At 49.2% G+C, this 26906-nt stretch overlaps 1 protein-coding gene across 2 annotated transcripts in view; it reads left to right on the plus strand.

Moving 5' to 3' along the window:
• The window catches only part of Galnt16 (polypeptide N-acetylgalactosaminyltransferase 16), an 86471-nt gene that overhangs the window by 52758 nt on the left and 6807 nt on the right, over positions 1-26906 (plus strand). For both annotated transcript variants that reach the window (XM_029484935.2, XM_029484934.2), the window contains 11 exons: positions 1414-1571; positions 4967-5065; positions 5610-5677; positions 6471-6536; positions 9655-9776; positions 10906-10993; positions 13368-13452; positions 13735-13838; positions 18231-18357; positions 20359-20451; positions 22150-22233. In XM_029484935.2, the coding sequence (XP_029340795.1) occupies positions 1414-1571; positions 4967-5065; positions 5610-5677; positions 6471-6536; positions 9655-9776; positions 10906-10993; positions 13368-13452; positions 13735-13838; positions 18231-18357; positions 20359-20451; positions 22150-22233 (1094 nt within the window). The remainder of the gene's footprint in view (positions 1-1413; positions 1572-4966; positions 5066-5609; positions 5678-6470; positions 6537-9654; positions 9777-10905; positions 10994-13367; positions 13453-13734; positions 13839-18230; positions 18358-20358; positions 20452-22149; positions 22234-26906) is intronic.

Below are 26906 nucleotides of genomic sequence, written 5' to 3' on the forward strand. Positions count from 1 at the left end.
AGATTTCCCTCTCTGGATCTGCCCTCAGACACCCTAGGCTCCTGGCAGGCCCCCAGGTCAAGGGGCCACTGGAGAAGGTGGTATTGAGGTAGTGGTCGGGAGCTAGGAGCTTCTAGATCTTTTAGCATTCCTCCAAGGGAGGTAGGGTCAAGCTCTCAGGATAACATGGGCACCTAGATTTGTTGATGAAACACCTCAGTGTCACTCCACAGAAAAACCCTAATGTCTGTAGGGACCATCCTCTAAGGATGAGGCATGTGATAGAGACCTCATTCTTTGGCTCTATGAGTGGACAATTCTTGTCCTCTTTTCTGCTCCCTCCATCAGCCCAGAACTGCTGATTGGGCATAGGAATTGGAGTTGGGACGCTGTCACAGCTGATAGTTTGTCATAGCCCTTCTGGAAACATCTGGCCCACAGTTTGATTCAGATAATGAGACATCAGAGTACATGTATCCATCCATTCATCTCTGATGTGCCTTCCTCTGTACCTCTCTGGGGACTCTGGTTGCAGAGCATTGGCTGTGGCCAAGGAGTGGGAGGCTGGCCCATTAATTATCCCTCTTTCTCCAGCACTTAGCACCAGTGGGCCTAGTGTATCAGACATGGGGCCACTGAAGCAGCAACAGAAGTCCCAGAGACGCTCCAACACTGTAGTAATACACTTGGTCCTGAGGGCTCGGTGAATTAGCCTGTGATGGCTTGCTTTTCCTCAATGGAAACTCTGCAGCAGCTTGTCTAAGCCCTGGCTCTTATCCACCGGCAGCCTGCATATGCCTAACCCAGATCCAGGCTCTCCATCTACAGAACACCCTCTCTAGTTTCTAGTCTCCTTAAGGTACCTTATCCCAGGCAACTGATTTTCTTTGGGAAATACCTTCTCTGTATCAAGCAGAGAGCATTGGCTTTTAGAATTATGGCTGGTTTGGGTGTTAGAGAGAGAGTTCAGCCAAAACACGCCTGCCACACAAAGTTGGAGGACCTTAGATCAGATCCCCAGAACCTTGTGTTTAAAACAACAAAACCCAACCAACCCAAAACAACCCAAAAAGTGGGTCTAGTGTCTCATGCCTGTATCCCCAGCACAGGGGATACAGACAGGCAGAAGCTCATTGATCAACCAATCAGCGAACTTCAGCATCTCAACCCCACCCTCCACCCTCTCAATGTCTACTTCTGCCCTCAAGTTCATGTACTCTGTATCCATGTGTATACACAGTAGCAAGTACATACCTGCCCCCAAGATAATGGCTAGTTTGTATCCAGATTTATAATGTTCTAGTTCTCTCAAGGGGAGGTACAGCTGAGAGGACCCAGCTGACCACTCCTAGGATGTTGTCACAGTATCCTTCCCCATCTCCTCCCATGGAACCGTCCTGTCTGGGCCCTCTCTGATGCTGACCTTTGTCTCAGGTGACAGGAACGCCCTCAAAGGGCTTTGATGAGAAGGCGTACCTGTCAGCCAAGCAGCTGAAGCCTGGAGAGGACCCATACAGACAACATGCCTTTAACCAACTGGAGAGTGACAAACTGAGCTCAGACCGACCCATCCGGGACACCCGCCATTACAGGTATGGCATCTGCTGAGTGGACAGGAAGGGAAAACTAAGAAAAGACTGGTGTTGGTCAACTTGGTTTCTTTCACTCATATGTGTTTATTGTTTTATTACATTTATTTACTTTATTCATGTGTCTGTGTGTGTGTGATCATGCACACATGCAAACTGTATATATTTTACAAATAAATATGATGTCCCCAGTCTTTATCTAGTGACTTTAGACTTTAAGTTATCCTCACTCAGAATTATCCTGCCTCCTGTGTTTGTTTGTTCATCCTCTCCTCTCCTCTCCTCTCCTCTCCTCTCCTCTCCTCTCCTCTCCTCTCCTCTCCTCTCCTCTCCTCTCCTCTCCTCTCCTCTCCTCTTCTTTTCTTTTCTTTTTGGTTTTTCAAGACAGGGTTTCTTTGTGGAGCCATGGCTGTGCTGGAACTCAGAGACCTGCCTGCCTCTGCCCCCCCACCCCCAGTCCTACTATGTCCTACTGGCACTGCCCTACTATATTTCAATGGAAAGGTCATGGAAACCCCCAGCTGAAGGCAGAAGGTCCCCTCTGTCCTCAATCAGACATCCCAGTAAGAGTAGCCTGCCAGAGGACCTCAAGAAAACCCAAGATGGTGAGCCGCACACTGACGCAAGGGCTCCAGCCCTTCCTTCTTTAAACAGTGAAAGGCTGTGGACGCCCCTTGGCATCCTTTTCTTGCCTCCTCCCCAGGCCCCAGCATCTCCTGCAAAAGCATCCAGGTCTTGTTCCTTGTTCTGCTCCTGTGGGAGATGGGCAAGGTCCTAGACCAGGGCCAGAGAAGCCTTCCACCAGTCAGTCCCTGCTTGGTGTGACTGGACTCGGGCAAGTCAGCAGCTCTCTTCCTGGGTTCAGTCTGATGTGCCCTATCTCAAGTATGTGCTATCACCTTTTCTCTCTTCCTGCCATTGCCTGCCATCATCAGAAACATTCTACTCCTTCTGTAGAACCCCTGCCTACCCCTTCTCCCCATGCCTGGCCTCATCTGCCCTTCAGTCAGCATGTGCTGTTCCTGTGTTTTTATTTCCTTCTTTCCTTTTTCTTGATGTGTGTGTGTGTGTGTGTGTGTGTGTGTGTGTGTGTGTGTGTGTGTGTGAAGTATGTGCAAGACCAGGTTTTACAGTGTAGCATAGGCTAGCCTGGAATTCACTGTATATACTCCAGGCTAGCCCTAAACTTTGATTCTCTCCCAGTCTCAGCTCTCAAGTGCTGAGATTACAGGAGCTAGCAAACCAACATTTAAGTCCTTTGTCAGTCAGCTTGAGGGCAGCTTCCTCTCTCTCTCCACTGCAAGCAATGGTAGGTTCATGTACTGCTGCTCTTCAAAACCTTCAGTGGACAGCCCTAATCATGGCTAACTCAGTCCTCAGGACCTAGGGGAATCTATGTCCTGACTCCATATGTCAACTGAGGGCTTGGCCTAGATCATCTGTGTCCACCTTCCCACCTCAACCTACCTTGTCTCTCCTCGTGTATTTGCTGAGATACTAAAAGGGGGAACAGTGCTGGGGGCTTTGCATATCCAGGGCTGTGGTGGGTTGATGAGGTGCCATGTGCTACTGCTAGATCCTCTCAGAGGGCTGAGGTAGATCAACGTGTGTGTGTGTGTGTGTGTGTGTGTGTGTGTGTGTGTGTGTGTGCGCGCGCGCGTGCGTGCGCGCCCGTGCGCACTTGTTGCAGGGGGAGCATAGGAGGTGCCGGCCTGCTAAAGCCAATATGCTCCTGCAAACCTTGCCTTCCCCAGATACAGCTTCCACTGGACTCCGTGCTGCAGGCTAGCTCCTTGTCCTGGCCTCTGGCTGGGATGCTATTGTCAGAGTGGGAAATGACATGAGGCAGACTTGTTGGGAACATGAGCAAACCTCCCCAATATAGACATGGGACAGCCTCTTGAACAACTCCTGGCTCCTGGGAATTGGGTAGCTAGCTCTACCCACCATCTAAATCCCAGAAGAATGTAGGTGCGGGGGAAGTTCAAGTCCACCCTTCAGACAAGTGTAGGAGGTTTGCCTCCTACAAGGAGAGAAAAACATTATTATCTAGCTTCTCTCCTTAGACATGACATCTGGGGACAAGGACAAAGAACTGGGACTCTGTAGAACTGTATTCCCCTTGGGAGCCTGGCTTCTGGGAGCAGAAGAGAGTCCTTCCCCCCCCCCCCACAGCCCTCTTGAGAAAGAGATATTTTTAAAGTGTCTCAGGATTTCTCCCTGGGGTCTCACACAAGCAATGGGACTCCTCGCCTGCCTGACCTGGCCTCTCTGCAGGGCAGGATGTGGGCCTGGGAATTCATACTGTGAGTTACTGTCAGTGGGGTGAACGCTGTAATGAAAAAAATAGTCATCGCTGGAGTAGTGTGGAGCGATTGTAATAAAGAACATCGCTTAGGAAAACCAGCGGAGGCGGGCGCCTGCCTTCCAGCGGTTTGGAGCCAGGAATGAATGCATTCACGGGAGTGATAGCTAGGAAGGAAGGCCCGTGGGAATGACGGTTTTAATTCCCTTTGCTGGGATGAGAGGGAGTCGAGGGGGTGGTCCAAAGACAGGTTGGGGGAGCCCGGGACTGCAGAAGAGGGAGCAGAGTAGCAGGGACTGCCCTCAGTGTCTTCTGGGAAGCTGTTGTCCTGCAGGCTTGCCTCCTCCTGATAGCTCTTGCAGGGCTGTTAGTGCTATAGAGAGTGGGAGGGAAGTCCCTCCACCCCCACCCTGCAGGCAGAGTGGGAGGAATTTCTGGCCAGATCCTACCAGAGCTGGGAGACGGAAGAAAAAGCATCAGGATGTGAGAAGGCAAAAGGGAGGTGGTTTTCTCCCCAACCCATCTACCTCGCCCCACTGGTGTACCTCAGCACAGTAGCCTCATGCCCTACCTCGCCCCACTGGTGTGCCTCAGCACAGTAGCCTCATGCCCTACCTCGCCCCACTGGTGTGCCCCAGCAGCAGTAGCCTCATGCCCTACCTCGCCCCACTGGTCTGCCTCAGCAGCAGTAGCCTCATGCTTTGGCTCCTGGCTGTATCCTGGAGCCTATACATAGACCCCAAACCTTCCCAGAAGTCAGTGCATGTGTGCATGTGTGTGGTGGTACTTTAGGTCTTTGGCAAAGAACCCCCAGGCTTAGGACTACTCTTCAATCTGCAATTTTCTTCCTGGACCCCAGGCCAGGTGGCAAGTGGGTGCTGGGCCCTTGTGGGATAGAACGTCATGTTGTGGGAGGAAGGCTCTATCCTAGCTTTGAGAATTCCTTCTGCCTTACAGAGCTCTCTGTCCCAGGGCACAGCAAAGTGGGTATAGAAAAGCACTTGGCGGCCCAGGCATGCCAACACTGTTTGCCTTTGATCCCCAACCCCCTCACTTCTGACCCCCTTCACCTCTGACTCCTGTCCTTTCTTAGTTGCCCATCCTTGTCCTATTCCTCGGACCTGCCGGCCACCAGTGTCATCATCACCTTCCACAACGAGGCTCGCTCCACACTCCTGCGCACAGTGAAGAGGTAATCCCCTCGTCCTTATGGGCTGTCATCTCAGTGGCTCTGTCCGGTGGGGGTCTCTGGGGGCCAGGGAGTTTCTGACTAGTTTCTGTGCAGACACTGTGGAAACCAGCAAGCTCTGGGAGGATAAGTCTCGTGGTCCAAGAACCTAGATCTGGTGAATCTTTTGGAAGACACAAGCGATCAAAAGCAAGAAGTCAAACCCAAGGTCAAATCCAAGAAGGCAGACATGCAGCAGGCTCTGAGTGGAGGGAGGCAGGGCAAGCTGGGTATCAGCCCAGCAGGTGCCTGGTAACCATCAGAGAGACATTCCCCTCCTGCACACATGCCACCTCCCCAGTACACTTAGATGCAAGTGGGACTCAGGAAGGAGTACCCAGAGACAGTGCTTGGAGTGATGAAGCCTGGGTATCCTTTCTCAGAGAGAGACAGGCCCCCGTCCCAGCTGTGGGGGTGGGTAAGAACCTCCGTGGTGAGAGAGGCTTTTACAGGGATGTATAAGAAAGGCTGACTGCAGGCTCGTTTTCTGTGCCCACTGCTGCTCCAGCGTCCTGAACCGAACTCCTGCCAGCTTGATCCAGGAGATTATCTTAGTGGATGACTTCAGTTCAGACCGTAAGTACCCATCTTCTCTTCGTCCGCCTCTCCGTGCCCCCATCCTGGCTGCTCCCCCAGCTGCTGAGATGAGCTCTCTGCTGCCATCCTGTTTCTCACACATGGACCTCTGTCAAGCAGGGAATCGTTAGTCTTTTCTGGGATGATTTCCCCACCCTGGAACCCAACAGAGGGCAAGAGCGGCATTGTTGAAATGATACACCCGTGAAATGACATTAAAAAACAAAAATAAAAGCAAACAAACAAACAAACTGAAGCAAGGGGGTAGGGAGATGCCTGGGTAGAGAAGGTGCTGGCTCTACAAGTATGAAGAACTGAGCTCGGATATCCAGCACGCACGTAGAAATTCAAGTGACAGAGGTGCATCTGTCAGCCAGTGCTCAGTGAAGTGAAGGGTGGATGGTGGGTACCTCACTGGCCAGGTAGTCTAACCAAAACTATGAACTCCAAGGCAAGAGAGATAGAGAGCCTGTCTCAGAAAAAGAAGCAACGAGGTAACGAATAAAGAGAGAGACACCTGAGGTTGACCTCTGGCCTCCATGCCTATACACATGAGCAAGTGTACTCAGACAGATAAACACACACACACACACACACACACCCCTGATATAAAAGAGCCCCTTTCAATATGCCAGGTGCTCTCTGGTGCCCCCTAGGGTAGAGTTGGGTTCATAGACACTAATGGTCCTCAATTGACCCAAGAGTGGAGACAAAGCTATCCTTCAGCCATGATAGCCAGTATGATCTGATGCCCATAACTAAATGAGCTTGCCTTCCTCCCCTCTGCCTTCAGCTGAAGACTGTTTGCTTCTGACCAGGATCCCCAAGGTCAAGTGCCTTCGCAATGACAAACGGGAAGGTGAGCACTGGGTCTGTGTCCTGGTGGTCTTCTACCTCCGGATTCCTGTGCTGGCACTGTATTATCCTAAGACCCTTCAGTCTGCCTTACTTCTTTCTTCTGAAAAATGGGACCATGCTAGCATTCTTCTGCCTTACAGCGTTGCTATAAGGATGACCAAGAGTCTTGTGATGCAAAGCCCCAAGAGAATGGGAGGGAAGGTGAAAGGTGTGACCGACCAAGGAGTGCGTCGGAGCATCAGTGGTAGCACAGCGTGCTGTCTAAAGGCCTAGAAGACACAAGAGAAGGTCTAAGCACAGTTCCTGTCCTAGGAATGTTTAATATGTACCCAAGGGGGTCAGAGTGACCCTTATCACAGTCATGTTCCTGTGAATATTGTGGTGATGGAGGAGAGGGAGTAGGGTGAGCAGGAGGGTCTTCTGTGGTGGAGTGGGCCTCAATGGGGGGGGGCGGGGAGAAATAGGCCTCAATATAGAGAAAGTAGCAGGCATCTCAAGATATGGGTGATGGGGAGCAAGAGAGGGCGTGGCAGGCCAAGCACAGTGCAGTCAAAGGTGGGAGCTGACAGGTAGATGCTGGTGCTAGCAGCCCCTCTCCCTGGAGGGCGGTGGCAGACATTGGCTCTGCTAACAATGCTTGTCCTTAGGCATGACAGCCATTGCTCCCGTTCTGCCCACAGAGAACTGCAGTGCCAAGAGGGTCTGTAATTTTCCAAAGGTAGTGAATGGAGGAGCCAGGATTCCAGCTTGGGAGACACACTCGAAGGCCAGTCTTTTAGTCTCTCTCTATGTGTTCTTCTCCCTGTGAGAATCCAGGCCTGGCCAGCAAGGCAGAGACTGGGTGGCCTGAGGTGAAAGCAGACCTTAAAAGGTGGTGGTGCCTCACTGATAAGTGGATATTAGCCCAGAAACTTAGAATACCCAAGATATAAGTTACAATTTGCAAAACACATGAAACTCAAGAAGAAAGAAGACCAAAGTGTGGACACTTTGCCCCTTCTTAGAATTGGGAACAAAACACCCATGGAAGGAGTTACAGAGTCAAAGTTTGGAGCTGAGACAAAAGGATGGACCATCTAGAGACTGCCATATCCAGGGATCCATCCCATACTCAGCCTCCAAACACTGACACCACTGCATACACTAGCAAGATTTTGCTGAAAGGACCCAGATATAGCTGTCTCTTGTGAGACTATGCCGGGGCCTAGCAAACACAGAAGTGGATGCTCACAGTCAGCTATTGGATGGATCACAGGGCCCCCAATGGAGGAGCTAGAGAAAATACCCAAGGAGCTAAAGGGATCTACAACCCTATAGGTGGAACAACATTATGAACTAACCAGTACCCTGAAGCTCTTGACTCTAGCTGCATATGTATCAAAAGATGGCCTAGTCGGCCATCACTGGAAAGAGAGGCTCATTGGACTTGCAAACTTTATATGCCCTAGTACAGGGGAATGCCAGGGCCAAAAAGTGGGAGTAGGTGGGTAGAGGAGTTGGGGGGAGGGTATGGGGGACTTTTTGGATAGCATTGGAAATGTAAATGAGGAAAATACCTAATTAAAAAAAAAAGGTGGTGGTGCATGCCTTTAATCCCAGCACATGGGAGGCAGAGGCAGGAGGATTTCTGAGTTCGAGGCCAGCCTGGTCTACAGAGTGAGTTCCAGGACAGCCAGGGCTATACAGAGAAATCCTGTTTCAAAAAACAAACAAAAGAAAGAGAGAGAGAGAGAGAGAGAGAGAGAGAGAGAGAGAGAGAGAGAGAGAGAGAGAGAGAGAGAGAAAGAAAGAAAGAAAGAAAGAAAGAAAGAAAGAAAGAAAGAAAGGCAGAACATTCTTAGACTTGATAAGGTAGATAGCAGGGAGCCACGAAGCTTTTACAATGAGAGAAATATGTAATAGATATTATATAAGAAAGGCCATTTAAGCCATTAGGATATCAGTGAGTGAAATCTTCAGACTATCATGGAAGAGGCTGAAGAGAAATGTCTCTCTGGCCACTACACAGTAGAGGTTATCAGGCTTGGGAAGATGTTGTCCTAGAGTTTTGCCAACAGTGGATGAAAATTTATGGTCACATGTTTTCTCTATTCCTTTCAGAAGAAAGGTAAGGCTTAGGCCTTTTGGACTGCTGGCCAGTCAGATAGAGATATGGGTGTGGCCAGGGAAATGTCTCCAGAAAGTGACCTATATCCAGAGGTCTCAGCATGGGGGCCCATCCCTTCCCACAGCTCACAGGACGTGGGTGGTTGCTCTGGCCTGGGTAGAACCAGCTAGGTCTCTGCTATCCTGACAGACAGTTCCCTGCCGAGAGCCCTCAGCAGAATGTCCAATGGCAAAGCCAGTTAGTGAGCAGTTAGTGAAAACACTAGGAAATGAAGGTAGGGGACAGAAGAACTTAATGTATGGGGTCCTCTGGTTCCAGGCTCCCTCCTTGCTCTATTGTTTGATGTGACAGGCTGCGTTATGGTGGCTTCTAGTCTTATAAGTAAAAAAGAAACTGAGGCTTAGGGGTGGGGATGTAGCTCAGTGGAAGAGTGTTTATCTAGCATGTACAAGACCCTGTGTCTGATCCCCAGGACTGTAGAAAGAAAAGAAAGGAAGAGGGGTGGGAAGGAGGGAGGGATGAAAGAGAGGAGGGATGAAGGAAGGGAAGAAGGGAAAGAAGGAGGAAGAAAGGGAGGGAGAGAGAGAGAGGAAGGGGGGGAAGAAGGAAGGAAAGAAGGAAACCGAGTGAAGCTCAGAAAGATTAAACAGCACACTCAAGGTGACTGAATGGCTGGCATACAAACCCAAGCCCTGCTCAGTCAAGAGGATTCTCCCCGTCGCATCTGGCTGTGAAGCTGGAAAGACCCATGAAGGCTCTGAAAGGGATAGGTTTTGTCATCTGGTCTGTCACTGGCTCAGCTTGTCACGCCATCTGCATCTACAGCATTGAGTGACCCAGGGTGACACTGAAGGTGAGGGAGACAGGAAGGGAAGAAAGAAACAGAGGCACAAAGGGGAGGCTAGCTAGCCACAGTAGCTCAGAGATCTCATCCCCTGAACCAGTGAGGACCCCGGGACTTTGGGTGACACTGATAGGGTGGTGGCTCAGCCCCTTCCTTTCTTTTTTGCAGGATTGATCCGGTCCCGGGTTCGTGGGGCAGATGTGGCAGGAGCCACAGTTCTCACTTTTCTGGATAGTCACTGTGAGGTGAATGTGGAGTGGCTGCAGCCAATGCTGCAGCGGGTGATGGAGGTGAGAACCCCCTGTCTGTGGGAGCTGGACCTCCTTCAGTAGATGCCCTCGGTGCTCGCAGCCTTTACTATCTGCAGAGCTGGGCTGGCATTGCAGGTGGCCTCAGGGTCTGCTCCCCCCTAAGAGACCCCACCCATCCAGCTGTCTCTCCTGAAACATGAGTATGATTGTCATGTTTGTTCTCGCTGGGGGATAAGAGTCACATTGTATGGGAGTTTGAGCCAAGAAGCTTCCACTGTGATAGGTGCACAGGATCCTGGGCTGGGGGAGTCTGTGGTCAGGCTGGAAAGCCTGGTGGGAGCAGGACAGACTGGAATTCTCCAAGAAAGAAAAGGAGGGAGCAGGAGCCTTGTGCCGCGTGTCTGCTGTTCATCAGGATGGGCTGACAGAAAAGGATGAGGTCCTTACAAGGGAATCCTAAGAGGGCAGGTAGCCCTGCCTGGGTGTGGTACATGTGCCTATAGTCCCAATATCAGCAGGAGGATCATACCTGAGTCCAGACTGCATGGTGAAAGGAAGAAGGGAAGAAGAGGGAGAAGGAAGGAGAGGGGAAAGAGGAGGAAGGGAAAACAAAGGAAGAAGAAAAACAGCCCAAGTTTTAAAACGACAATGGATTTGAATGAGCATTTGTTTAAAGACTTACAAATGGCCACACACAAATAAAAATATCTCATGGGTTCATCATTTGGGAAATGTGATTGTACCTCATACCTACAAGGATGGCCAAAATCAAAAAGACAGTAACGAGTGTTGTCAGGGTGCGCACACATGGGAACCCTCACACATTGCTCGTGGTAATGGCAAACAAAGCAGAGACGTTAGAGAACAGTCTGGCACGTTCCTGAAAGTTGAAATAGAACTACCCATTTGACCTAGCAGTTCCCCTGCATCCTGCAGCAGTCAGAGGGGGCGTCACGGAGCAGGAGAGATCCCAGGAAGGCTCAAAATGACACGAGAAGAAAAGAGGGAAGAGCAGTGCTATGCCTGGAGATGGGTGTGTGCAGTGATCTAGTCCAGCCTAGAGTTTTCCAGGAGCCTGGAGGACTGTGGCACCCCATGTTCCTGCAGAGCAGGCAGCTGGGCCTTTGTGTAAAGCCCATGACCTCACCTTCCCATCCTCCTCTTCTAGGACCACACCCGTGTGGTGAGCCCCATCATCGACGTCATCAGCTTGGACAATTTTGCCTACCTTGCAGCATCTGCAGATCTTCGAGGAGGTGGGTCCTGCTCCTCAGGAAGGGCCTGTAGGCTTGAAGAGAGGCAGGCAAAAGCAGGCAAAAAGCCCTGCCTGGTTCAAGTGCTCTCCCCAGTCTCACTCTGCCAATCCTTCCTAGGTGAAGATGAGGAGGGAGAAGGAGAGCCTGGGGTTGTAAGTGCTTCACACACAGTCAGAGGTGGGGCCAGCTCATCAGTCATCCCTTCCCCTCATCGAGGGCACACTCCTCCCTAGTGCTGCTGGTCCAGGGAGCTTGGCCAAAGGCCTAGGGGAAGTCTTGTGGAGAGAAGAAGTTGTCTGGACAGGAAGAACGGAGCCTGTGGCCTCTCCTGAATTCTTAATACACACCCCAGAGGCCATCAACAGCAGCCATTTACCACATTTGCTACTGAGCCTTCAAAAGCATCTAGTCAGATTTGCTATGGGCTATTAAGTATATAAAACCCACAGCAGTGGTTAGGATTCTAGTGTGGACAAATGTAAACCATCTCATTAGTGTTTTGTATTGGTTGCATGCCGAAATGTTTTGGGTAGACTGTGTTAAGACTGTTTTATTCAAGCTGGGCGTGGTGGCGCATGCATGCCTTTAATCCCAGCACTCGGGAGGTAGAGGCAAGCGGATTTCTGAGTTCGAGGCCAGCCTGGTCTACAAAGTGAGTTCCAGGTTCCAGGACAACCAGGACTATACAGAGAAACCCTGTCTCGGAAAACCAAAAAAAAAAAAAAGACTGTTTTATTCCAATTAACTTCATGTTGTTGTTTTCATGTAACTCCTGGGCAGTTTTTTTTTTAATATTAATTAATTCATTTATTTATATTTTACATGAATGTATATGTACCATGTGCATGCAATGTCCACAGAGGTCAGAAGAAGGCATCTGATCCCCTGAAACTGGAGTTACAGATGGTCATGAACCGCCACGTGCATACTGGAAATGGAACCTGGCTCCTCTGATGGGCCTCAAATGCTCACAACTGCTGAGCAGTTCCTCTGGCTCGGCACCTCTCAACCTGTGGGCAGAGCACATCAGAATCCTGAATATCAGATGTTTACCTTATAATTTGTAACAACAGCAAAATTACAGTTATGAAGAGACAACAAAATAATTATATAGTGGGAGAGGGGTCACCACGATATGAGGAACTGTATTAAAGGGTCACAGCATTAGGAAGGTTGAGAACCACTGCCCTAGCCTCTTCTGGACTCTTTAGATGGTATATGTGGCTTGAGTTGGTGGCTTGCTCTTATTGTCCCTTTTGACAGCCACGGATCCTGGTATTGTGCTGCCTAATCCAGGTACCCACGTAGTCACCCATGTATGGCTCTTTAAATTAATTAATATTAAATAAGATTTACAATTAAATTCCTTGGTTGTCCTGGCTACATTTCAAGTGCTTAACCCATATTGGGTTTTGGCAGCTGCACGAGGTTTGGGTGACCCCGCTGAGCCATATAGATATAAAACATATCTGTCATACAGAAACTTCTGTTGGACATTGCTGCTCTAGAGACCCTGTTGCTGGGAGTTTGTGGGCATGGGGGATGGGTTTTCTCTAGGGCTTGGTTACACACTGAGTGGACCCAACCAGGAGTTAGACCTTGAATCTGGGTAAGATCCTAAGAGAAGCCAGCCATTTCCCCTCTGAGAAGTCACCTCAGGGCCTTTGTACTTGGTCTTAGTTACTTTCCTGTTGCTGTGACAAAACACCATGACCAAGGCAACTTATAAAAGGCAGCGTTTATTTGGGGGCTCATGGTTTCATGGGATGAGTCCATAGCTATCACGGCGGGAGGCGTGGCGGCAGGCAGGCACACATGGGGCTGGAGCAGTAGCTGAGAGCTTACAGATGATCCAAAAGCAAGAGGCAGAGAGAGCGCGAACTGGGCCTGGCATGGGCTTTTAAAGCCTTGAAGCCCACCTTTAGGGGCATACTTCCGCCAACAAGGCCGCAGCTCCTAATCCCACCCCCCCACCCCCAGAACAGTTTCATCTGGGGACCAAGTGTTCAGATAGATAAGCCTGTGGAAGTCGTTCTCATCCAAACCAGCACCCACTTGCTGCTGCCCAGGTCTGGAATTTCCTTTTCCCAGATGTCCATATGGAGCATAGTCTTTATTCCCATCCTTGGTTAAAAAGCAACTTGTCTGAGTTTTGTTGACTAACCTTGCTATAATATGGATACCTCAAGTCGTTATTTGCTCTTTAGCACTTTGCAAAAATACACTTTGTAGCGTTTGTCTTCTCAGTAGGCTGGCACAGGTGTCCGTGTCAGTACAGTACAATGGCTTCTGGGATCCCACTCTGATCAGAAGAGACTAAAGGGTGGAAAAGAACGTCCAAAGCCATCCCACTCCCACTCTGCTTTGCCTGTAGGGTTCGACTGGAGTCTGCATTTCAAGTGGGAGCAGATCCCACTGGAGCAGAAGATGACCCGGACTGACCCCACTAAACCCATCAGGTCAGCCTGCTGTGTCCTTCAGGGGAGCTCTTCTTCCTGGGGCAGGAGCCTGGGAGACTCTTTGGAGTGTATATCATCACTAGGGCCTTCAAGGGTGTCCAGTCTGGGTGCTGACTCTGTCTGAGCCCTCAGACCTGCCTGTAAGAACAGAGGGGACTGTGACCGTGGGAACAGTTGTGAGGCCCTGAGAGCTGGCCAGGCCTCCTGCCTCAGCAACTCTGCAGAAGAGAGGCTCCTGGTTTCCACATTTCATGATTTCACCTTCATTCTCTGTCTCCACAGGACACCTGTTATAGCTGGAGGAATCTTCGTGATTGACAGGTCCTGGTTTAACCACCTGGGAAAGTATGATGCCCAGATGGACATCTGGGGAGGAGAGAATTTTGGTGAGTCAATCAACAAACCATATGAAAACACAAGAACAATACCAAAGCTCAGAAGTAGCAGTCTATATGTCAGGCCCTGGTCTTAAAGATACATTGTTTTAAGTCATTTAATCATCATAAAGACATAATTGTCTCCATTTCTGTTCAGTTAGATGAAAAAGTTTAGGCATCCAGTGGAGCCTGTGACCAAATGGCTAAATGTGTGGGTAGGAACAATAATGACTGAACACAGCTTAACTTTGTGGCTCTTTCTCTACCAGAAGGGGTAGGGAGGTATTCAACAGCACATAATGATCACGTGTGATATGGAGTCAGAGGCCTGGGTACAAGCTCTAGATCAGCCTCTTCAGTCTGTTTGATTTGGGGCGAATTAAACCTCCTTGGGACCCGGTTTCCTCCAGAGCTTGTCTTGAGTAGTGAATGAGGCTATGGCCATGATCACTGTGTGAGACCACAGGATGGGACCTCCTGGACTGCCTGGGACAGCAAGAGGGAGAAGGAACAGAACAAGAGAGGAGGAATTAGCTGCCTGTGCTTCCCCAGAGTGCTGCCACGGGAGGCTAGAGCCCAGGCTCCAGCGTATCTCGTCTGGGTCATGGGGAGAAGCAGTGAACTTGGGTAACCGCAGTTTATTCTCTTGGGAAAAAACCAAAAGAAACAAATAAAAGAAACAACAAAACAAGGAAAGAACCTGCTTCCTGGGGTTCTGGTAAAGTAGGCATGAGACTGTGTGTATATCAGGCCAGACTCACACACTATATCAGGCCAGACACACACACACACACACACACACACACCACACATACACACACACCACACACACACACACACACACACACACACACCACACACACACACACACACCACACACACACACACACACACACACACACACACCACACACACACACACACCACACACACACACACACACACACACACACAAATGTAGCTCCCTGCCTGGGTGTTCACAAAGGATTAATTCATAATATGGACTAGATATGAAGGCTAGCCAGCACAGTCCTGGGTGGTGCTGTGGCCACAGGGATCTGTTGCCAGTCAGTCACAGGTCTGAAAGATGGGGATGCAAGCACCCCTTGGCAGGCACTGCATTCTCATAGGGGTGTGGAGGTGTTGCCCCTCACCAATCTCTATCTGCTGCTGCCTCCTGCTGGCTGCACCTGCATGCCAACAGAAGGAAGCACCAGGGCTCGGGCAGTCTAAACAGGAGGAGCCTCCCAGAGAAACCAGGGAGGGCAGAGAGCTATCCCAGGATCCTCGGGAGCAAGGGTAGTTGTCTGGTCTTTCTCTCAAAGCTCCTCTCACAGTCTCCTTTTCCACTTGACCAGGTTTCTGGAGTAGTGGGTAGGGTGGTGGTCTCTCACCCAAATGACACTAGGACACAGGTCATGGTGCAGCCTTCCTGAGTTTAGTCAGAAAGTGCCATGTGTGACAGTTGTTCATAGCAGAGCTCCTGAGGGGTGGTGAGGTATTCTCAAGGCCTGTGTGAGGTGTTAAGACGTGAGCCTTGTCCTCTCATAATGTACCGGGGAAACAGGACCACGGAGGGGCCAACTAACCAGGTGGAAACAAGCACAGGATTTTCTCCACTCCAACCACTCTTGGAGTGTATAGGCAGCACTCACAGGAGTAAATTCTGGGAGCTAGGGCACCGTGACCCTTGCATCAACACCCCATTTCTTGTGTCTGGAGTCCCAGTGACCTGATTTGTGTCCTGGTCTCAGCCTGAAGGCAGCTTTGGCAAAATAGTTTTCCTGTGAAGCTGAGGCAGGCCCAGCAGGCTGGAAAGGGCTTAGCCTTCCTGCACGCAGACATTTCTCTCTTTCTCTTTTTTTTTTTAAAACAGGCTAGGAACTGACAGAGAATCCAGTGAATGATCAAATAGCTCACTTCAAACTCTGCCTGAGGCAAGGGCTCCCGAGCTGGGGAACTTGAAAGACAGAGCTGAGAGAGGTTCTGGCCAGGCTTCCGTTCCTCAGAAGAAACTCAAAGAAGTGTCTAGGCTGGCTATGGCCCTCACAGGGTCAGGTGCTGGGCCAATTTTAAGCCCTGAGACTCCGTCTCTGATGGCTTTGAGCCTTTTATTTTATTCCTTTGTTGAAAGACAGGAGCCACCCAAACTGAACCATGCTACTGTGTCCCCTGAGACATCCACAAACAGGAGGCCACTAGGAGTGGGACTGGCAGATGCCCAAACCTTGAGGGTCACCTTAGAGTTTCTTCCACTGCTCAAACTATGTAAGGACTCTCCCATCCTTCACAGCTCTATTGCTGGCTCCTAGGTTCTTCACGGAAGCCAGTGCACTCACTCCAGTCTTGTCTCCCATTTCTCAGGCCCTGACTCACTCGGCAGGCCTTGGTTGCCCAGAGCCCACAGGCTATGCCTGTCCCTCTAGGTTTGTACCCCTCTAGAAACTTCTTTCCTTGAGAGTTTCATGATCTGTTTCAGATCTTTGCCAGCTTCTGCTCTCTGCTCTAGTGTCCCCTTTGCAGTTGAAAAAAATTTTTTTCTTTTTTTCTTTAAGATTTATTTATTATTTTATGTAAGTACACCGTAGCTGTCTTCAGACACATCAGAGGGCATCAGATGTCATTACAGATGGTTGTAAGCCACCATGTGGTTGCTGGGATTTGAACTCAGGACCTTCAGAAGAGCAGTCAGTGCTCTTAACCACTGAGCCATCTCTCCAGACTGAAAAAATTTTCAAATCAAGGCCTAGAGTGATGGCTCGGTGGTTAAGAGCACTGATTACCCTTCCAGAGGACCGGGATTTGATTCCCAGCACCCATATGGCAGCTCATAACTGTCTGTGACTCCAGTTCCAGATGATCTACCACTATCTTCTAGACTCTTCCAGCACCAGGCATTCATCTGGCACACAGACATGCATGCAAACAGAACACCCATACACATACAAAATAAAATAATAAAAGAAAAACTCTTTAGTCATCCTAATTAAAAATGTAACCCCACACCCCCAACCCCACTGTCCCTGCGTTTTCTACCCCGCACTTATCACTCCCCATGTGGTACATGTTCCTCACACATTCTTGTTGACTTGGAGTTCTTGTTTCCCACTCTTATGAATTTTACCCCCACCCCCAACGAGTATCTAGAAGAGTGCACAACACACAAGAGATGCTCAGTTAGCATTTGCCAAATGAACTAAAGAGTTTTACTCAAGTGTGGCTTGGGCTGGGGAGTGCTCAAAGTGCTTGCCATGCATCTGTGAGGACCAGAGTTCAAATCACCAAAACCCCACAGAAATGCCAAGTGGTTGTGGTGGCCCACACGTAATCTCAACCTTTAAAACATGGAGATCCCTGGAACCAGCTGGCTAGCCAGAATAGCTGTATCAGCTAGAACCTCTGCCTCAGTGAGGAAGATGGAAAGCAAACGGGGGAAGACCCCTGGCATTAACCTCTGGCCCCATGCACACACACGCACAGATACACACACACACACACACACACACACACACACACACACACACACACCTACTGTGCTCACACAGATGCACAATACATGCATACTTCACAAACACATGCAAGTCAGAGAAAGAAAGAAAACTGATGTGTGTGGCTTGCTAGACAAAGTATGAACTTTGTATTGCAATGTTGCAACTTTGTAGTTCAGTGATCTTGCAGAGGCTTAAAACAAAACAAACGCTGGGTGTGGTGGCGCATGCCTTTAATCCCAGCACTTGGGAGGCAGAGGCAGGTGGATTTCTGAGTTCGAGGCCAGCCTGGTCTACAAAGTGAGTTCCAGGATAGCCAGGGCTTCAGAGAAACCCTGTCTCGAAAAACCAACCAACCAACCAAACAAACAAACAAACAAAACCCAGAAGTGGGATCAATGATGTGTCTCCTTTATTTCAGTACTGGGGAGGGTGAGGGGGAAGGATCACTTGAGTTCAGGGAGTTCAAAACCAGCTTGAGCAACATAGACCCCATCTCAAATAAAACGAGACAAGTGACACATGCGGTAATCTGAGCACCCGTGCTGAAGCAGAAGGATTGCTGAAACTGTAAAGCCAGCCTGCACTATAGGCTGCATAGCAAGTACCAGACCAGACAAAGCAAGACCATACGGGCTGAATGAGATAAGGTGACCTCACTAACATATATAACATAGCAATGGTATATAGGTGTGTGTGTGTGTGTGTGTGTGATGTATATGCACATGTATGTATGTGTGCATGAGATGAGCTTATGCAAGGAAACACCCCGTTTTATCTAGCACAAGAGCTCACACCCCAGCATGTACTTTCATGGAGACCCCAAAGAGAAAGAAGTCTATCCCCTTCGCTCCTTCCCACCATCACCTGGAGGGATCTCTCTTCTTCTGATCTGACACTGTCCTCTCCTACAGAACTCTCCTTCAGGGTATGGATGTGTGGTGGCAGCTTGGAGATTGTGCCCTGCAGCCGAGTGGGCCATGTCTTCAGGAAGCGGCATCCCTACAACTTCCCCGAGGGCAATGCCCTCACCTATATCAGGTAGGTCCCCGTGGGAAGCACCTGGGGGAAGCATGGCGTTCTCCTCACTCTAGACACCCCCAGCTAATTACTTACTCACCATGCACGTGCCTCTGGGTTGCAAACCTGTATCTCAGGCTCAGTTTCTCCATTTGCCAACCCCATGTCTGATACTCTGGGCATTTCTGAGGGCAGAGGATAAACTTGGAGCATTGTCCCTAGGTCTCTCTTGTCTTGAATTCCTTTCTCCACAAGTCTCAGACAAATGGCCAAGTGACTAGTATATTGCTGTCCTTATTCCTTGAACCTCAGTTGTTGGCATTGGCTGCCAGTGCCTCCACATTGACTTGGCCTGGTACCCAACCATGGATATTCCCAGCCACGGAGGCCACTTGGTCTCACAGGAGAGTAAACAGTGTCCTGGAAGACCATCCCATGATTCATGGTCCTGATGGAGTTGTTGTGTGTGGTGGTGGTGATGGGGCCTGCCCTGCTAAGGTCATGTCTTCCCCTCACTTAACCATGCTGGTTTGTGTAGGTTGAACCAATGCTTTCCACATCTAACTAATAAATGATCTAAGTTTTGTCTGATTTCTCCAACCCATTTAAAGAAACAAAAAAAGATTAATTTAGGGATGGATGCCATGAGCATTCCTGATGCTTGAGGAGGCCAGATGAAGGTGCCAGGATCTCTTGGAACTGGAGTTACAAATAGTTATGAGCCACCATATGGGTGCTGGAAACTGAACCCAAGCCTTTTAAAACAGCAACAAGCCATCTGTCTAACCCCCTTACACCCCATTTTTATAGTAAAAGTCATATAGAGTTACCGTAGACACACAGGCAGAACCAATACCAATTTTTATACGCAGATGATATTTACATAACATATTTATGATAATAACTCTTCATGGTATTCAAGAAGAAAGGGAAAGCCATCTTCATTCTTTCTCTCTCCCATTTGCCCATTAGTCTTTTCAGAAGCAGCTATTGCATATCTGCTCTTAGTAGGTTGCTGGTCTACCACATTAGACTTTAGATACATTATCATGTGTGTAGTTTGTGTGTAGAGACCCACATGTTTGCCTTGGCAGGTTGTCGTCATACGCATCTTCAGGGGCGTGGCTCTGTCATGTGCCCTTCCAGTGTGGTTCTCTGACTCTGTATCATAGCCATCCGTCTTCATCAGCATCACTAGCCACCGTCTTTTTTCCCAAGGCTGTCTCACTCTCCATTGCATAGAAATATTTTCCCGCTGAAGGGCACTTATTTTGCTGCCAGTGTTTTGTTAGGCAGCTAGTCTTGCGTGTGTCCCTTTTGTCCACATAACAGGTCTTTCAATAGAACAGATTCCTTTGAGTGGAGAGCCTGTCATGGGTCCTGACAGATCACCCTCTGGACAGACCAGACCGATTCAGTTTACACCGAGCCAGTATTGTTTTGCCTGTAAACCTGGCATTCTTGTTGCTCTCTACTGCATGGACGGAGCTCATCTTCTTTTTCTTCTTGTTAATCAACACTCAGCCAGGCCTGATAGTACAGGCCTGTAGTCCCAGCTACTTCAAAGGCTAAGGCAGGAGGATTGAAGTTTCAAAGGCTTTCGAGGTCTACAGAGTGAGTTTAAGACAAACCTATTGAGCTTATTGAGACCAAATTGCAATAAAAAAAGAAAAGAGCTCTGTGGCTTGAGCTCAGCAGCAGACATGGGGCTGTGGGTTAAGCCCCCAGCACCACTTTTAAAAGCTGTAAGACCCACACTGGGGGCTGGAGAGATGGCTCAGAGGTTACGAACACTGACTGCTCTTCCAGTGGTCCTGAGTTCAATTCCCAGCAACCACTTGGTGGCTCACAACCATCTGTAATAGGGTCTGATGCCCTCTTCTGGTGTTTCTGAAGAGAGCTGCATTGTACTCATATACCTAAAAGAAGTAAATAAAATCTTTTACAAAAAAGAACTCACGCTGACCCACCTTGACTGTCCCCTTGTCTGATGACGTGCTTTTACCCTTTCTCTGCTCCTAGGAATACAAAACGAACGGCAGAGGTGTGGATGGACGAGTACAAACAGTATTATTATGAGGCCCGGCCCTCAGCCATTGGGAAGGCCTTTGGCAGGTGGGTCCCACCAACTCTCCTGTCTGTCTCCCCCTACCCATGTTTGCACAGCCGGGGAAGTATGAAGTAGACGCACACTGGACAGCCTCTCAGTCTCCCTAGTAACTGAGTCATGGCTCTTCTGGCTCCTCTGGGCTCTGGGAGGGAGAGTGATTCATGGACAAGACCCTGGTCCTTCATACATCATGGAGACGGATAAGAAGAGAAGTTTCCCCATGAAAGTTGAAAGTGTAGCCCATTCAAAGCTGCCCTCAGGAAGAACATCATCCGAGGGAGTCGTTATGACAGGGTTGTCTGCAGAGGACTATGCAGGTTTGCCTCCATACCCATCCAGACCTGTGATTTATAAGCCTATTTTCCGGTCATGGCCTGAGATGATCGCTGTCTAGTTAAGCGTTTTGAAAATGCAGATGGATTATGAAATCAATTTAGTGAATCAGCATCAGCATTAAAGAAGAAGATGAGACGGAAACGATAGATGAATTTTGTGCCAAGCAGACTAGAAAATCGGGGTTGATTGCAATCTGGAGAAAGTATTGTTTTATGAGGCTCATTCCATTGTATATGTGTGTAGATGTGCACCCACCTGTGTGTCCGTCGGACGAAAGGTATGCTGAGCTCTGTGTTACTTTTGTAGTTTGAAAGCATCAGTTATAAATGAATCATTCCCCCTGTATTAGTTAGGGTTCTCTAGAGTCACAGAACTTATGGATAGTCTCTATATAGTAAAGGAATTTATTGATGGCTTACAGTCTGCAGCCCAATTCCCAACAATGGTTCAGTAGTAGTTGTGAATGGAAGTCCAAGGATCTAGCAGTTACTCAGTCCCACACGGCAAGCAGGCAAGGGAGCAAGAGCGAGACTCCCTTCTTCCAATATTGTCTCCAGCAGAAGGTGTAGCCCAGATTAAAGGTGTGTCCCACCACACCTTTAATCCCAGATGACCTTGAACTCGGAGATTTAATCTTCTGGAATCCATAGCCACTATGCCTCAAGCTCTCCATACCAAGATCCAGATCAGAAACTTCTATCTCCCAGTCTCCAGATCAGGGTCACTGGTGAGCCTTCCAATTCTGGATTGTAGTTCATTCCAAATAGAGTCAAGTTGACAACCAGGAATAGCCACTACACCCCCATTTATTTATTTCTATCTATCCTTAAAAAGAAAAAGGCGCTCCACTAAGTACTTAATATTTCCTGAGACCCCACTCTCATCTAATCCCTCCACGTCTCCATATCCCCTTTTGACCTTCACAAACCCCCCCTGGTGAGCAGGTGAGGCCCAGTTTACTCAGGCTACGAAGGTCCTCAGATGAAGCTGAGGAGAGTGAGATTCAAGCATCCGTCGCAACAGCACATCAGAAGGTTGCAACCTGCCAGACTCCTGAGAGATGTCCACAGCTCTCCCTTCTCATTAGACCCTGTCTCCTAAACTGGACGCTGATGAAATCCTCTGCAAAAAGATGAGGACACTTTGTACATGCTAACGGGGTCTCGGGGAGTAAGAGGCTGAGGGTGAAGTGTGGTCCTGTGAGCTCAGGGAGGAACCAAGAAGACAGAGGAGATATAGAACTGAGTGTTCAGGTCGGATGTTATTGTGGACTACCTGAGACATGTGGACAGGGGACCAGTCTCCTTCTGTGGTCCCCCTGGGGTCTGCCTCTCCACATCTTTTCCCAGCTTTGTCTTTCCTTTCAGTGTGGCCACGAGGATCGAGCAGAGGAAGAAGATGGACTGTAAGTCCTTCCGCTGGTACCTGGAGAACGTCTATCCCGAGCTCACGTGAGTGCGGCCCCCTTCCAGGGTGGGGACCAGTGACCTGCCGTCCCCTGAGGCTGGGCCCTCCAGCTGCCAGTCTTCTTCTTCCCTCTGAGAGGAGGCATTGGTTATTGGTCAGGCGTGATGTGGCTGCTGCATTTCTTTTTAAAGATTTATTTATTTATTATACGTAAGTACACTGTAGCTGTCTTCAGACACACCAGAAGAGGGAGTCAGATCTTGTTACGGATGGTTGTGAGCCACCATGTGGTTGCTGGGATTTGAACTCCTGACCTTCGGAAGAGCAGTCGGGTGCTCTTACCCACTGAGCCATCTCACCAGCCCGGCTGCTGCATTTTTACCAGTCTGCCTCCCCGGCAAGGAATAGATATTGTCTCCAAAGGAAGACCACAGTGCATTATGCAGCTGAGGCCACTCTGCTCTCCTCCCCTTTTACCCTGTTCTCGCTCTCCGCTGAAAACTTATCCTGAGGAGATAAAGCCATCAGAGCACAGAGTTGTTGACCACAGACCCTGCTACAGAAAAAGAGATGAGTTACGGCTTAGGCCGGCACAGTGGATGCATCCATTTAAACAAATATTATGCATCCATTTAAACAAATACTATGCATCCATTAGTATGTAATCACAGAGACCAAAAATGCACAGGAAAATGTTTGCTCTAGTGAAGAGGAAGCAAAATGCAAATGAGGCTTGTGGCTGTATGGGCCATGTGCTCTGAAAGGGGACAGAGAGAGGAAAGACAGGACCATGATTGTGACAGGGTGGGCCACCCAGGTCCCTACTTCCCGATTCTAAATCTTTTCTGGAGTCTTGGTCACATGGCTCATTTCCCCACCTTCTTTAGATTTTGACTCATTTGTCCCCTTCTCGGGGACACGTTGTCTAAACACTAAATTGACAATTACATTCTTCCCTGGCATTCCTCTGAAGCCCACATCAGCATCACACACACACACATACCACACACACACACCACACACACACATCACACACACACACACCACACACACACCACAAACACACCACAAACACACCACACACACACACACACACACACACACACACACACCACACACTAGCTGGCTAATTTGATGTCATCTCCTGCCTAGAAGTTCCCCGAGGCAGAAGTCAAGAAGCCATTGCCCGTTTTGTCCATGGCTCTCCTCTGGTCCCTAGAATAGTGGCTATTACAAAATAGACACTGAGTAAACACCTTTTAAAACGAACATTTTTGAGAGAATAAACTCTAGTGAGCAAGACCTGGGAGTATGTGGAGTTAGCCTCCGTCCCATGGAACAGGCAGCCGGGGAGACGTTCCTTCCCCTGTTGTTTCTTCCTCTCAAGGGTGCTGTCATGGCTTTCTGAGATACTCTACCCTCACGGCCTACAGGTTCTGCAAGGAGGGGGAACCTCTGTCCTCTGAGGGTATATGCAATGCCTGGAAAGTTCCCATTGTTAGGTTGCAGCCAAGTCCTGGAAAATAGCTAGATGCTGAACCCAGATACTAAAACTCAAAGTTCCAAATACAGCCTGCCTGAAAAGCAGCAAGCCTGAAACAACTGCTGGGAATTTCTAAGAAATTCCTGAAGAACAATCCAAGCAACACCAGCCTCCTTGGAAGCAAGTTGGCAGCCAAGTAGCTTCAGGCTCTATGGCCCCTAATTGAGAGGTGTAGCACATTGATTCATGAGAATGCAGTAAGTATGCCACGTCCCAAAGGATGAGGAGCCCACACTTGTTCGTGTGCACATCTGAGACACCAGGGAATTGAGAGTAGCCATGTCTTAGCTGCTGTTGAGGTTCTTACAGTGGAATGGTACTTTGGACACTGGGCCAGCTAGTGGAGCTGAGGAGCTGGTGGCTAGGGATTCTGGGGAGATAGAACTACACCCACACCCCTTTCCATACCCCAGACCTCCACCCCAGGAAAAGAAGGGCTCTAACCCAAACCTGAATCCATCCCAAGATAGGGCAGCATGTTAAGTGTGCTTTGTTAAGTCAGAAGAATGTGGCTCCTGCTGTAGGTTCTGTGGCTTCTTCCTATCTAGCTGGCTCAGCTCCAGGGCAAAGTGGGAGGGGCCAGAGATAGGCCAGAGTCACCTCAGTGGCTCTCCACATAGAGGATCCTTGTAGATCACATGACTCAGGTGGTCACCACAAAGTCTGAGAAGGCTAAAAGAGCGTCCACTTTGCTGAGCTGGCCTGCAATCCTGCCACAGCGCTGCTCTGAGTCTAGGCCTAGCTTCAGCTGGCCTGCTAATTCATCACTTTTATTAGGACTGTCCCAACCAGCAATGCAGACTGCATCGCACCATTATAGGGTGCTAGTCACATAGTGGCCATTGTAGACTCATTACAATAACTTCAAGCAGATGGCAGGAGTCATTCTAATCAAAATAGTATGTTGTAACAACCTTCTAGTGGGCGTGGTAAGGCAATAGTGGGTGCTATTTCTATGAAGGCATTGTGAGGTCTAATGGTTGCCCTGCTTAGAGGAGAGTCACTGGGGGAAGCAGGGGCAGACACAGAGGAGCACACATAAACAGCTTGGTTGGCTCTGCCAGGCATCTGAGGAACACGAAGGGGATTGCCATCTGGGCATCTAGAACTGCTGTCCCAGGGACACAGAGCAGAGGTGCCTATGCTCTTGGCATTACTGCCCAAGATGAATTCCTTCCACAAGCACCACTGGGCAGAGCCCCGACAGGGCCAGTGCCCTCTCACCTCTGGCAGCTGATGAGCTGGCAAGAAGAACATAGGGTGAAATCAGAATAACCCCGTGCCACTCAAAGCATTTCCCTGGAGCACAATTCTCAGAGGTCCCAGAAGGCAGCTTGTGTTCATGCAGAGAGGGAAACCAGCACTCAGGGACCTTGAAGCTTTTCCTCATAGGAGTTGCAAACTCAGCTCCTTCCAGGGGGTCACAGAGGCAGAGAAAGCAAAACAAGAAATGGGGTGAACAGTAAGGAGTGCAACTGCCCCTCAGGACAGATGGTGAGTGTTCCTGGATCCCTGGCTCAGAGGGCCTGATCTCAGAGATGCTGGACTCAGGTTTTGCCCCATGACCTTAGAGTGTGCGCGTGCGTGCGTGCGTGCGTGCGTGCGTGCGTGTGTGTGTGTGTGTGTGTGTGTGTGTGTGTGCACGCATGTGGGAAGCAAAAGGCCAGAGCTGGATGTTTTCTGCTGTTATGACCCACCATCTCTCTTGAGACAGGGTCTCTTAACTGAACTTGGGGTTCACCAATTGACTAGATTGGCTGGCTAGCAGAGTGAGAAGCTGCCTGTCTCTGCCCACTCTGCACTGCACCTACAAGTGGCCATACCTGGTTCTACATGCATGCTAGCATCTGAACTCAGGTCTCTGTTGCATGTTCATCAATAGAACCATCTTAGACCTTTAAAAAAGATTTTTAATTAATTGGTGGGGACTTGGATGCTTGTGTAGACAAGTCATAGAACTCAGTTCTCCCCTTCTACCACATGGGTCCCTGGGATTGAACTCAAGTTGTCAGGCTTAGCAGCAAGTACCTTTACCTACTGAGCCATCTTGCCAGACCCCTCATTTTTAAAAGCAGCAGTCACTCCTCTGTGCGGATCAGATGGGATGTGTCTGATAACAGCAGCCACCCCTGCTCTGGACCTGTGCGATGTCTGGTTCTGAAGGGAAGTCTAAGTGGTGGGTGCCACCACCAGGGTGTGTGACAGAGGGAGTAAAGGGAGCTCTCTGCAGCTCCATGAGAGCAAATCCGTACTGGAGTCCCATGGTTTCTCGAACAGACTGGGGAAGACCTGCTTTGTCTGAGATCCTGCAAGGCTGTCCACATCAAGTAATGGCAGACATGGCTCCTCCCACGGCCCAGGCTCTCTCTAACAGAGGCATTAGGGAGCAAGAAGCATCAGGCCCAGGGTCATATACTGAGTACTCCTGGTTTCCACATAGTGTGTGATGGATGCATAATTCACAGGCCTCCCCAAACCAGGCATACAAGCCTGTGTCAGTTGCAGATGGTAGCCTGCCTAGGTTCACTACCCAGAGGTTATCACTGTGTGTGTGCACCTGTGTGCATGTGCTTAAGCCTTTTACTGGCACATGAAATATTTTAATAATGTGATATCTTGAAGTCTCCCTCAGCAGCCGGCTGAGTGCTGGCTGGCTTTCTCTCACAGTCATTTGTAATGGGTACAGGGTTTCTTTCCTGCACATGTATCTAACCCATGCCAGCTGCTGAGTAAGCAGATATTCCCAATGCTTACTGGTATGAATATCTTTTAACACAACCAGCAATATTATTTTTCATTAAGTTCCTTAAACGGGCATTCTTCCGTCAAAGACATGCATACTTTAAGGGCTCTGGTGCTTAATTCCACAATGTTCTCTCCCAAAGCTGAGCTAGTTCACGCTCTCACTGGTACAGTAAGTCTCACAGGTATTGCCAACACCGGGCATTGTTTAAAACACACATATACTCTCTCTCACACATACAGATATAATAGAAACAAATAATTGCTCTCTAACACACGTTCTTTCATCACAGCGAGACTGAACATATTTGCATGGTTATACATTTTCAGTTAGCTGCTCCAAAATCATCCCTTCACTGGTATTTTGAAATCGGGTGGTGAAGCCACCTTTAAACTCCCAGGTGTCCACTTCCAGGCTGAAGAGTCCATGAG

The sequence above is a fragment of the Mus caroli genome, unplaced genomic scaffold (genome assembly GCF_978045245.1).
Source record: "Mus caroli unplaced genomic scaffold, Mus_caroli_1 scaffold_14, whole genome shotgun sequence".
NCBI lineage: Eukaryota > Metazoa > Chordata > Mammalia > Rodentia > Muridae > Mus > Mus caroli.